General features: G+C 41.7%; 1 protein-coding gene across 1 annotated transcript; it reads right to left on the bottom strand.

Moving 5' to 3' along the window:
* Positions 1–3,748: 3,748 nt before the first annotated feature.
* On the bottom strand, positions 3,749–11,909 carry SNX12 (sorting nexin 12). The gene is made up of 4 exons (XM_064483072.1): positions 11,635–11,909; positions 6,713–6,808; positions 6,027–6,151; positions 3,749–5,615 (listed from the first exon to the last, which is right to left on the bottom strand). Exons 1-4 carry the CDS (start codon positions 11,797–11,799, stop codon positions 5,513–5,515), a joined length of 489 nt encoding a protein of 162 aa, XP_064339142.1. The 5' UTR covers positions 11,800–11,909; the 3' UTR covers positions 3,749–5,512.
* Positions 11,910–13,718: the final 1,809 nt, after the last annotated feature.

Raw genomic sequence — 13,718 nt, 5'->3', positions numbered from 1 at the left:
TTGCTGTAAGTGGGAGTCTAAACTGTACTCTTTAAGAAGTGGTACCTATCAAAATGTAAATGCACACATCCTTTGACTCAGGAGTTCCTTCTCTCAAAATCTATCCTACAGAAATACATAAAACATATGAGCAGGTTTTATGCAGCATTACTTACAACAGTGGATGACTGGAGACAAATTTCCATCAATAAGTGAATCATTAAATGATGATACAACCACACTTGAAATGTTATGGGGCCATTTTAAAAAATGAGGTAAATTTCCATGTACTAATGTGAGAGGAAGTCCACACTATATTACAAAGTGATAAAGTCACAAAATAGTACACATAATATCCCATTTTGTTTTTTAAAAACTATACAAGTGTGTGGGTATTCAGAGATGTATATTGTGAATATATATATTCATATACATATTTTTGTGCATTGAAAAATGTCTAGGAAGACACATACCAAATTAAGTAGTTCTTGAGGAATGGGAGTAGAGATAGGGAATAAGGAGAAATCTCACTTTTTACACATTTATGTTTTGTCTGAATTTTGTCAACTAGCATTAATTACTTTTGAACTTTTATCACCACAATAAAACATTTTAACAAAATAGGCACTTTTGTAATCAGATCAACAAGGTTATAATTTATATATTTTAAACAGGAATAACTCCATATAGTTATGAGGTGACTATTTCATTTAAAAGTTTCAGCTAGAAGACCTACAATAAAATTAGGGCAACTGTAAATCAAACCAACACTGACTTTCAATGGGATACTAATGACTTGACACAACAGGATGTGAGCAAACAAAATCTAATCAGGATAAGTGAAGAGCCATTCAGTTCCGGGAGAGGAAACTAACTGCATCACACAGGGGAAATTGTGCTTTTAACCTTTTTGGTGGCATCATCTCCAGGGTTTACTCAACCTTGGCAAGGGTTGGAAATCATAAACAGTAGAGATTAAGATACCTCAGATATCATTTAGTCAAATCCCCTCGTTTTATAGTTGAGAAAACAGGCCCAGAGCGGTGAAGCAATCTGCCTAAGGTGCTATAGCCAGCTAACAGCACAGCTCCAAAACCCAGGTTTCTATTCCAGGCCTAGGACTCTTTCTACCACTTTTCGGATCTTCCTGAGCCTTCGTTCTGATGACATACTAGGAAATAGTTTTTAAGTCTTATGAATATTAGACATCCCTATATTCAAATTTTAGAACAAAAATGCATAACAAAATTAAAACGTATATCCCTCCCCTAGCATAGAGGATCAGAAGTTGACTGTACTTGGACTAAAAAAAATTGGTATAGTAACATTTTCTTGAAAAGTACTGCATACACTTCTGTGAATCTAACTGCATTTTATTATTCACTTGAGAACTACTGTTTTATCCAATTTCTGATTGATCTTCAATTGGCAGTGCCTCTTAATTCTTTACGTTCAGTTTTTCTATATCAAGTAGTTGACAATCTATATATAAACACTTATAACAACCATAGGAAGCACCTATTTAAAGGAAGCCTGCCGTGATTTAAAGAACCTTTTATTCTGTATAATGTTAATAATTACCCAAGTTTGTCTCTTTGGTAAGGAATGAGTTTTCTGTTCTCAAAAGCAAAGATAGATAGACAGATAGATAGGTAGGTAGGTAGGTAGATAGGCAAGCAGGAGGGAGTGAGAAAATAAAAGTAAAATAGGGAATAATTTTCTATGTGTGCAGGGCAAAAAAAGGAAGAATAAGGGGCGGTGGGTGGTCGGGAAGGGAGTGGCAGAGAACCATAAGCTAAATTAGTCACAAAGTGTTTATATTTTAAAAGTAAGCTTGAATACTGCAATGTATAAATGGACTAACAACCACCCAAACTTCAGGCTATAATTAATGTCCAGTTTTAGACTCTGTGACTTAGGGACATGTAAGGACCTTGGAGAGATTTCAGAATAACAAAGATAAAAGGGTTAAAAACGAGCCAAGTGAAGAAAAATTAGAACTGTTATTGTGTCTAAGAAGAGAAGACCAAGAGTGACAACAGTCCTCAAGGACAGGGAGAAATACCCATTTCAGTGAGCAGCTGGTCTGCATTTCTACAGCAAAAAAGTAATTTTACTTAAATTATTACAGCACATATTTGAAGACAGAAGTGTCCTACGTAGGATATCTCATCAAACAAAAACTCCAGAAACACCTGAATGCTGTCCAACTTTCCCACCCTTCACTAGCTCAACTCATCTCAAAGAATGGTTCAAAGGGTAGATAAGACATCTTTGGAATGTGTAATCATAGAATGTGAAGATTTAGGCTTCTTTTGGCTCTAGGTACTATGTTCAAAATTTTTTGTTAGCTTCTGTCCCCTGGGTCCCAGTGTAAGGTTGAGCTGCTTCTGTGATATGGATAAAGGAGATTAATTAGTAGTAAAGACCTAGATGCATGCATAAACTTGAATTCCTTATAAAAGTATGCTTCTTCTCCTCAGTGTTGATGGGCTTGGATCTAGGGTTCTTTCAGGACAGTTACATTTGACTCCAAAAAGAGGGAATTTACCAGACCTAATAGTAAAAAAGACTGACAACTAACTAGATGTTTCTGAACTATTTTGTCTCTAGCATTTTTTTGCCTTGTATAGACATCTCCTAAACAAAGTGTAAGAAGTATAAGGTCTACGAAGAAAGAGAATGTAATCATTTTATTTGTACCATGAGCACCCCACCCTACCACAGCCCAGCTTTTAGCATAAGCCTGGGCACACAGGTAGCTATTAATTAGTATTTGTTAAATAATGTTACATGTCCAAAATTTTGTTAATATTTTACTTTATAGCTGCTTTTTCGAGTTAGTCTCTAATTCATTCTTCAACACTGCTGCCTATGAAGGTTGCATTTCTCTTATTACTCTTCCTTTCTCTAATCTCACAGAAACAGCTATTTTTCTCTATCCCCCCAGATATCTTTAGTCATCTAATTCCTGAACTACCAAAACCTCTTAACTTCAATTCAGCCCCCACTCTTCTACTTAAGATTCAAAGATCATTGTTAAGTCACCTTAATTCATAACATTTTGGCCACATCACTTTCTATACCTTCTTTCCCTGCTCAGTTACACAATTAAAATTAGTTCTGACTTCCCAAATGCCAAGATTCCTACTGACCTCTCATTCCAAACCTTTCCCAAAACCCCATTTGTGTATGAAGCCATTTCAGAACCCGTTGGTCATGTGAAAATATCCATCCGTCAGAAGTTCTCAGAGTTCACTCACCTTTCTGCCTGCATCAAATCTATCTGAAAGAAAAATGTCTCCATTAAGGTAAAAAGCCTCTGCAAGAAACAGTGTTTGTAGGTGAGTGGGTATGTTTGAGGATGAGCGCATGCACACATGTGTTTATGTACACAGACAGCATATGCATATACATACACACACACACATACTATAAATATATTCTGCCCAAATTAGCACAAACCCACAAGCTTAAAAACCAAATCTGCTAAATCTGACCCAAACCACAGTTACTGAGCCCTATGGCTACTTCCTGCAAGCAGATACATTTCTTCTGTGACAAAGTCAATTGCATGTTGCAAGAAGGATAGGTAAATATTGCTACAGGCAGCTAGGATTCAGCTTTCTTTCAACTTAAATGAATTTAAATGTAAAACTTACTTATCACTTCAGGACACTGACCATGTTGTATGATTTCTGCACAATACCCAGAATATCTGAGAAACTAAAAACTACTAAATTTACGACTTAAGCAGGAAAACAGAGGCTTGCTTCACAGTGGTTTAATATGAACAGAGTTGAATATGACATTGTCTGACAGAAGAATGAATATTTTGCTGAATAAAAGCCCCGAGTCAGGATATATACACAGCAGAAATGGGGCCTCAGGCTCTCAGAACTTGTGCACAATGAAAGAAGGAATCTTTAAAAAAATCAGTAACAGAGGATACAAATGAAAAAGGCAGCAACACCACCAACACTGGGGAGATGGGAAAGGGAGCAGAGCCTCTCTCTAGGCGCTGCTCAGCCCCTGGCACAGGCTCGGCAGCTGGAGAGCTGATCTGTCTCAGGGAACTTTAACATTTAGATGGACTCCAAATCTCATGTCAAACTCCAATCCTAATCTCTCCAATCATGGTCTTGTCCCTTTTCCCCAAGACCCTATATAAAAGAACTCCAATCCTCCCACGACAGGGAGTCTAAGCAAAGAGCCCTCACTTTTGACCTAACACCAGAGTTAACCTGCTCCCAACCCACCACTTGGGACAGATATCGGGCCCCAGCAAACAAACCACTACCTCTTAGACAGAAGCTCAGGAAAGTCGCCAGCCTCAAGAAGCTGCTTCAGACTCTAAGATTTTGGAAATCTATACCCAGCTGCTGTCCCTAGCTCAACTTCCAGGGAGAATGCTGGAGTCCCGTGGGAAACAAGTGCAGGCAGTTCATTAACCCTGTGACCAAGCTGGGGAGGGCAGTGACAACTCCTGCCCCTAAGCCCCATTCAACAGCTCAAAGTGCTTAGGAGAAGTCAGAACTGTGTGGTTTGCTCATGTGTTTCTGCCCCATGGCAGCACTAAATGGGATGAGGAGAAGGGAGAATGGAAGGAAGAGAATGGTGATGTCCTTCCCTACCACTGGGAGGTACCTAGAAAATGATCCACTCCCACCCTTCAGGGAGTTACCTGGCAGTGGTGAGTTTCCCCCAGCCCTCACACCACCAAACCTGCAAAGTTAACCCATAAGTAGCGAGGGCTTGGGGGAGGAAGAACTGCTTGCTCAGCCCATACTGACTCACCGCTGGTGAGCAAGAAAAGACAGCCAGAGCGGGGAGCCACAACGGAGAGGGGCTAGGCAACAGGAGCTCCCTTACTGCCCTATGGCTTTCTTCTGATCTGAAGCAGCCATGATGATGGGCCCAGAAAACCCACACACCTTGTGCCACTAAACAGACTGCTTAGACTGTAAGAGGATTACTGCCATGAAAAGCAACAAGGGAGAGAGAAAGTAACAAAAGAAACTGTTGAGAAAACTGGGAACAGGCCTAGAGAAAACAAGGAGAACTTTTGGGTCTCTGCCACCTTCCCAAAAAGGAAAAAAGTTCATGCAGGTAGGAAAGGCAGGGTCTTTCCCTGCTCAGCGTTCCTGGTTAAACCTAAGAGTAAGAAAAATCCCCTGAACTTGCAGCATCAGTATGTATCCAAGTGCCCCACCCCAGCACAAGACCCGCCCCCCTCAAGGTTAGCCTTCTGGCATGGGTAAATGCCCAAGAAATTGCCTTCCAGTCCAATCCCCCCACCCACTCCCCAACCCCAAGCAAAGGGCATCTGCCTGTGGTCTCCCACATCTCCTCAGAGAAGAGGATCCCAGCAGAGTGCCCACGGTATAGTCAGGTACCAAGGAACACAATGCCAGACAGTCTATCAGGCCAGGGGATGGGCACAGCCAACTTCAGATCAAAGAGAGAGAGAGGCTTAGTGTAAAAACCAATGTCATTTCAGCAGGAAAGTAGAGGGCAGGTGGTAGAGGGTCTCCTACTGGCGCACCTTCCCAGGGACGTAGTTCCTGTCAATTGCCTCCTCCTGCAGGAACATGTGTAGGCAGCGTTCATTCTGAGCCAGTGGGTGCCCAGCAATTCTATAAAGAGACCAAGATGGTTATCAGCAGTATTTGGGATCAGAGAGAATTCGCAGAAGGATGGTAGTGAGGATATGGAACAGGGGAAGAAGGACAAAGTCAGCTCTGAGGTTCAAGCAAGTAGAGGACAGCAGCAGGGCACCGCTTCAACCCTAACATTGTAGAGGGGAAGGGGACCGAGGGGTAAGGCACAGGGAAATCCCTACACACATCCAACATGCACTGCTTTCTCGGGCTCTGAGGGACAGGATCAGCATTCTGCTCAGTGGAAAGGAGTTTTACTGTCCACTTAGCCCACCACACAATCGGCACCACGTCATATTACCCATTACAAAAGAGGAGAGAGATGAAACATACAGAAAGATCAAGATGGCAAAAGTAGCAAGAGGAATCCCCAGGATCGTGGCTTACTTGTTAATAAACTGTTCGAGGCCCTGCCTCCTTTCTTCAATAAAGGATTCCTCAAAGATGCCTTCGTCTCCTCGGAAAGGGAGCTGCCGCTTCAAGGCTTTCCCAGGCAGTGGTGGTACTACAATCTGCAGGCAGACACAAAATATCAGTCACACGGGAGAGGACAGAGAGGGGACGAGATGATAAAGCACTGTATACTTCATTTCCTATTAGGCATAGGGTCCATCCTATGCCATAGCCAGCAACTTGCAAAAACTGAGACCATAAGAACAGTCAGGATGCCTCAGGTCAAAAATTAATCCAGCTCAGTTTTTGTGGGAGGACAGGTTTACCATCTCAAAAGAAAGGAAATAAACTCCAAATATTCTTCACTACCATCCAAGAATTTAGCCATACTTCCCATTTGTAGTACCTACAGGAATTAAGTTATATGACTTTACTAGCCACTAAGTCAAGTAATGATTTTTCTTTAAAATTTCTCCTGAACTTACCACTTTCAAGTTTCAATATATTGGATTCAATATATTGGATACTCAATATCCGATCCAATATATTGGGATTTGGTAGATAGAGTACGTCCACCCTCTCTACTGCCTTCGCGGTTTTATAGACTATGCCATCTTACGCCCTCTCAGCCTATGCAGATCTCCTCTCCCAAGGCTGCCACACAGGGCACAAGGCCATACCTTACTATCTCGTTCCAGCTCATTTTTCAGCCACTCAAAGTCACTGTAGCGCCGCCGAACACAGGACTCCTTCAGCTTGAAGATAGGTAGGTTTGTCTACAGGGAATAAAGAATGAGAGAAGAGAGATGGTTAGTAATGTTCAGCCTGTGATGGCCGCCTGTCAGAACCACTTGGAAAGGTCTTAAGAAACAGCTCCTATGGACCATGGTCCTACAACCCTTTCAAAACACCAGCGAGTGAATACCAATCCTTACCACATCCAGCCTTGTCACGGGTGGTGACCAGAAGTCCCTTGCTGCTTAGAATTTATCCTACAAGGAGACTTGAAGCTGTACATAAAAATGTATATACACTGTATAGGCATACCATAATTTACTTAACCAATTATCTATTGATGGACATTTATTATTACTGCAAATCAAATTCAGTGAAAACCCTTACATTTTGGTTTACATTGGTTAAATAAATTATGGTATGCCTATACAGTGGAATACAACTATGAAAAGAATGTGAAAGATACATATGACCCAGTATAGAAAGATATTAGGCATTAAAATCAAGGTACATAGGGAACTATGTAAATATCTTGTAGTAATTTATGGTGAAAAAGAATATGAAAATGAATATATGTATGTTTATGATGACTGAAGCATAATGCTGTATGCCAGACTGACACATTGCAAACTGCCTATACTTCAATAAAAAATATATATATACAAATGAAAAAAAATCAAGGTACAGAACAGTATATATCACCTGTCTCTATTTGTAGTTTTAAAAGGGATATGTACATGTGTATACATGTATATTTATGAATAAAATATTTATGAAAAGATACTGGTAATAGTGATTGACTTTGGAGAATAAGACTAGACAACTAGAATGGGTGGGTCATTTTTCACTGTAAAATTTGAATTTACCATCTGTATGTATTACATTTTCAACTGAAATGTGAATTTAAGTTCTCTGTAAAGAACAAGAGATAAGCACCCCCAAAGCATGGCTTCCTCTGCTTTTCCTGTCCAAATCCTCTCCACTCTACGAGTCCCAGCTCAAGTCCCACTTCATCCAGGAAGTCTTTCCTGACACCAGCTTAATTTATTGATCTCCCACTCCTCTGAACTCTTATGACACTTATACTTTTGTACTGCCTGACACACTATTGTTTTATGCATTGTGTTAGTCTTGCTACCTAACTAAACTATAATTTCATTGAAATCAGGAGTCATGACTACTCCTGCCATTTCCCTAAATGCAGACTATGCAAGTTACTCAATACTCAATCGATTAACAGAGGCCCTATGTATGTTCACCCTCTCCTTATCTAGCAAGCGCACCAGAAATAGCAATGTTTAAGTTGGTGTGCTCCCTGATGTAAATCAGCTTATTCTCACATCTTAATCATTGAGAATTTTCCCAAGGTTCCAAGGGCAACATGAACCCCAACAAGCAAAAAACCCTGATCCTCACTCCGATCTACAAGTTCTAAATGGAAATGGCCAACCAGAAGTATTAATACTAACTATATTTCCCTCCAGCCAATTCAAATCAGCAGATGGAAATAAAAGGAGTTAGTTCCTCTCCTTTCTCTACAACTGACTCAGAGCAGGAAAAGGGCATCCTGCCAGGATGCTATGCTAGAGCTTCTCACATTCCTCACTATGTCATGCCTTGTAGTCAGTCCTCAAGTCTGCAAGATGTCTTTTCAGGATCCAGTTCTAGGTATAGGGCATCAAAAGCCACATAACTGGTCATCTTACATTAGATACAACTCTACTGAGGATCAAGGTCCAAGGAATGTCAATGTTGAAGTGGAGTGAGATACATGTAAAGTAGTATTTTATTACCTAAACTATTCTTTAGGAGACTAAATTAAAAAGTAGAAACAGTTGTTTATTCAGAAAGAGGGCAGAGGGAGAGAGGGAGACTTTGTTTTTACAGTACAGTGACTGTTGAACAATACAGGTTTGAACCGTGCAGGTCCACTTATACATGGATTTTTTTTCAATAAATATAGTCTTTTTTCTACCTTTTGATTTTGTTCCATGTGCATGTATTAACTACTCAAAATAAACCATTATAGAGAACATTCTCAGATCCCTGCATGAAATACATGTGTATCAAATCATCACATTGTATACCTTAAACTTACATAATATTATTTGTCAATTATATCTCAATAAAGCTAGGGATAAAAATAATCATGCAAGAAAAAATGCCCTTCGATATCATGTGATTCTAAGTTTCCACCAGAATTCATGACACTGTGATCCCCAAACAGTAGAACCTTAACTAGCAGGCTTTTACAGAAGCCAACAGAAGGGCCTAAGAAAAGAAAAAAAATGCTGAGTAGATTCTTCCAAGACACAGTGAAAACCACTACTGCCATTTTGTGGACTTCCTTCTTTGACTTACAAAAATACTATTCTTTCCCTACCCCCACAGGATGGTGACAATAATGGCCTTTCATCTCAGCACCTAGCCATCTAAGGAAGGGGCTACTATGTACCAGGATACTCTCCCAGCTCCAACCTACAAATTGTATGAGGAAGACAAGATTGTGCACTACAGCATAGAGTCCTTCAGCTCTGATCAACAAAAAATCAAGGAAAAGGAGCGTAAGAAGCAAAATTTAAGTCCACAAGACAACTGACATTTGAAAAGTTCCATACATATCATGTGAAGTCACCAGGACACCTCTCCAGAATCCTTATTTCTTCCAGAGCAGGGGGATCCTTTCCTGAGCTATTACACAAAGAAAAGAAGTCAGTGCCATCTGCTTCTACCATACACAATACCTACCTCCCAAAGCCCATTCTCTGAGTCTCATGCTCCCTATCTATAATGCCTAACATGATTAGGCACTTAAAATAGCAATTTAAAACCAACTTATTTTACCAGTTTTCCCCAAAACAGAGTTAAGTAAAAATATCAAAAGCCTATATTGCCATACAAATTAACATAAACAATACAAATTAACTCAAACCCACAGAACTAGGAACTGCCATCAACCCTATCATCACCATATAATTAGTGATTGTGGAAAGGATGAAAAGCTCAGTGGGTAGAAAAATTCTGCATGCTAAAGTTTTGCAACTAAGCATTGCCAAAGAGACTAAAGTGTAGTGGAAAGCGTGTGATGGGCTTTGGAGTCTGACAGACCTGGGTTCAAATCCCAGGCCTATCACTTAGCTATGTGTACTTGGGCAAGTTACTTAAACTGCATTCCTCCTCAGTTTCTTATCTGTAAAGTGGTGTTTTGTAAGGATTTAGAAACTAAAACCTAGTTCAATGCCTGGCACATAGTAGGCACTAGATGAACACTGCCCGCTGCTATTAGTATGCCTGAACTAGAGAACAATTCCATTCACAATCCCTACGGGGCTCTTGGGTAATTTGTCAAGACAATGTCTCCAAAACTCCACAGCAGAGAGTTCTTACGCCCGGGCTTCCTCAGGTAATTAAGTTCTCTACCACTAACAGTTCCTAGCTTTTGTCATATGTTAAAGGCTCTAACTTGCATTCTTCCTCAAAGAGATGATTTCAAACAGTTCTTATGTGGATGAGTTTCTCTTTCTCTCTCTCTCTCTTTTTTTTTTTTTTTTTTTTTTTTTTGCTATTCACTTTTCTTTCTTCAGTTTGGACTTTGCCAAATCTGGAATTTGGAGATCATCATTTCTCAATCAGATTTCAAAGCCCAGAGAGGAGCACACTCTCATTCAATTCATTCATTCCAAAATGAAAGCACATACACTCTTTTAGGTCTTCAAATGCTGTTTGAGCAGCATGCTGTCCATAGAGAACATTCTGGCCCTCTAGTCTGAGAAGAAAACATAAGGAAAATTAGAAAATGGTCTTCAAACTTTCTTGCCTGTAACCACTTCAACTCGGCAAAAGAACTTGCAAACCATGTACTCTATCTCCACATTCCCTCTTTGCATTGTGGACTAAGAACTAGAGAATAAAGTCCTCTGTAGTGCACACTGTTAGAAGCCACTCCTAGGGCAGTCCTGAAATGTAATATATTAAAGTTAACTACGGACAAGGGGCTAAAAGAATGAATCCAAAAGGTTAGTCTAGGACCAAAAGGGCAAATGGCCATTCATATAGAGAAAACCCAAATGAAAGCCAATAAATATTGAAATAAACATTCTGGATACTTCAGATCTAAAGGCTCAGCAAAGGATGAGGGCAAACTTGACAATCCACCAATCCCCATGCAAGGCCAGGTTTCCCAGTGAGACTTGGCATGTGGTACATGTGAAAACTTAAACATAAAACACTTCTCTCCTTCAGATGTCAATTCTGCACAAGTCTGGGAAGCACTCAGTCTCAAGGAGACTCCCCTTATTTCTGCTCCACCAAGCCCACAATCTCCCTTTCCTGGAATCTATCTTCCCTTTATCCAGGCTTTGCTTAACTCCATCATTCAGGGAGACCTCATTAGGAAGAAGCCGGGCTTTTCTGTCCCCCGTCTTCAGACTGACTTCACACAATCTAGTTTAGTTATGGGACCCTGCGACATATCGCCTGGGCTTTCCATCCCCCAGCCCTCTTCCACTCTTCCTTTCCTCCTTCTGTCGCTACAGTCCTGATTCCTATTTTCTTGAATTCCTCACTCTAACCCTCTCCATCCTCCCCACCAGATCCAGCCATGCTTCACTTCTTGCTCATGGGTTCTTGTTTTCCCTCACGCCCGTCAGATGTCCCCCTCAGGAGTTTTCTGTAGCCTGGGGCCACAACCGAGTGTACAGACCTCTCCGCAAACCTAGTAAGCCCCTACCCCGCAGATGACCCCTCAAGCGTCTTCTGCACCGGCAGTCCTCCCTAGGGCAGCCTCCCCCCGCCCCCCCCCCGCCCCCTCCCTCCCCGCCCAGTCGCCGGGTCCTGGCTCAGCTGTCTCCCTCACCCCGTGACTCACCCGCATGCGAACCTCATAGGTGGTGAAGCGCGCGCGGCCCACGCCCACCGTCTGTGGATTAAAGATGTCGATCTCCAGGAAGTTACTTGGCGGCCCGTAAGCGTCGGTCAGGTCCTGCGGCTTCGAGTTAAGGCGCCGAGTATCAGCTACTGCTGTGTCCGACATCTTTCCGAAGGAGAGACCGGGACCAGGGAAGGGGGGGTGGGGGACAGAAGCCGGAGGCAGGAGCGCGCACGGCCCCTCCCGCTTGCAAAATCACCAGCCAACCCACAGACGGCGGCGCCGCGCACGCGCGCCCACGCACGCACGCACGCGCACGCGCACGCCGCCCCGGCCCGGGCCCGGCAATCTGAATAGCGGCCACGCTGACGACTGTAAGTCCTGCGCGGAAGAGGCCTCATTCAGACTTCCGGGCGGTGTTTGTGGCGGCCCGGGAACCTGCATCAACAATACGCACCTCCTCAGTAGCCTGGGAAGCACTACAGTCGAGATCCGCCAATCGCTGCTCCTCAAACCAAGAAATTGTCTTACACCTTGCATCAATCAGCAGTGGGCACTGCCCCGCAAGCTAGGATCCTGCAGTGATAGGCCGAAGCCCCGTGACCTGAATAATCTGGGTTGTGCGCGAAAATAGAAGGGTGGTCTCCGGAGGGTGGGGTTCCAACAATAGTACTAAGAACGTAGAACGCAGCCCCGCCACCGGTGCCACTGATAGTTTCAATTCATTTCACACGCAATTGAGCACTCAGCACAACTTATGGTTCCAGGAAAGCAGCGAGGATGGGATAAAGATGATTTCTCATTCTTACTTTTCAGGAAACTTCGGGCATATCTTCATCCTCCACTTGTTACCACATAAAAGCTAATTTCAGGTGTACTCAGTTAATTTCATTTCTCAGCAAATTGAGGGCATTTCTTTCATACCTTGTATCTCTACCCTACTCTGCAAAACTCCCTACTTGGCGCTGCTCTGGGGTTGCTTGCAGCTCACAATGGAGATAGAATGTATGTCTACATGAGACTATCTATAGAAATACTAATATTTATATGACTAATTTACACATGGCCCACATAAAGGGGTAGTGCCCATGTTAAAGGTGGGGCGGGGCGGGGGATGTAGCTCAGCGATTTAGTGCATGCTTAGCATACACACTGGGGATTGAACCCAGTACCTACTCTAAAAATAAATATGTAAACCTAATTACCTCCCCCCAAAATATAAAAAAATTAAATTAAATTTTTTAAAAGGTGGTGCCTTTAGGTCATCCTTTATTCTTGCACTGGCCTTTTGCTCAAAAAAAAAAAAAAATTCCCATATCATTGATGCCCGAAATTCTTTCAACCAAGTACAGGCCCTATAATTTCACAATTAAGTTATTCAATTCAATTTAACTGATATCTACTAAACAACTACTTATGTGTCAGGCACCATGCTAAACACTAGAGACCTAAAGTTCAATAAGAGAGTCCCTGCCCTCAAAGAGTTAACATTCTGAAAAGGGAGACAAGTAAATAAAACTAACATAATGTGACAAATATAAAATAAGTGAAAGTTCAAAGCAGCACATAGGACATGAATAATTGGAGGAATCAGGGAAGGCTTCCTGGAGGAGGAAACATCTGCGTTTGACAGACATGAAAAGATGTAAAGGGACAAACAGGAGTGGAAATTGGGAAAGGTAGTTTCTTGTAGAGGGAATAGCATATGCAAAGTCATCCTGATTAGAAGCAGCATGCTACTTTTAGGTAATTATCCTCAATTCAGATTTATAATGGAAGTGCTTAGAAAGGTAGTCTGGCTGGGGATGGGCAGATGAGAATGATCCTTCTATACTAAGCAAAGGATATTTGGCTTTATGGTGTAGGCAATAGGGAGCCACTGAATGATCTTCAACAGAAAAAAAAAGATGATCTGACTTATGTTTTAGGAGGATTATTTTGCAGTCAACATAGAAGATGTATTTGAGTTGAATGTGAGTAATGATAAAGAGTATCTACAATAATACTTGGAATCAGGCGGGGGTGGTGGGAATGGAGAAAAGAAAATAAAGAAGACTGAGATTGAGGAAATAAAATAGATAGGA

This window comes from Camelus dromedarius, chromosome X, assembly GCF_036321535.1.
Source record: "Camelus dromedarius isolate mCamDro1 chromosome X, mCamDro1.pat, whole genome shotgun sequence".
NCBI classification, from domain to species: Eukaryota; Metazoa; Chordata; class Mammalia; order Artiodactyla; family Camelidae; genus Camelus; species Camelus dromedarius.
Note: the sequence above shows the minus strand (reverse complement) of the source record. Positions and strands in the feature narration are given on the sequence as shown.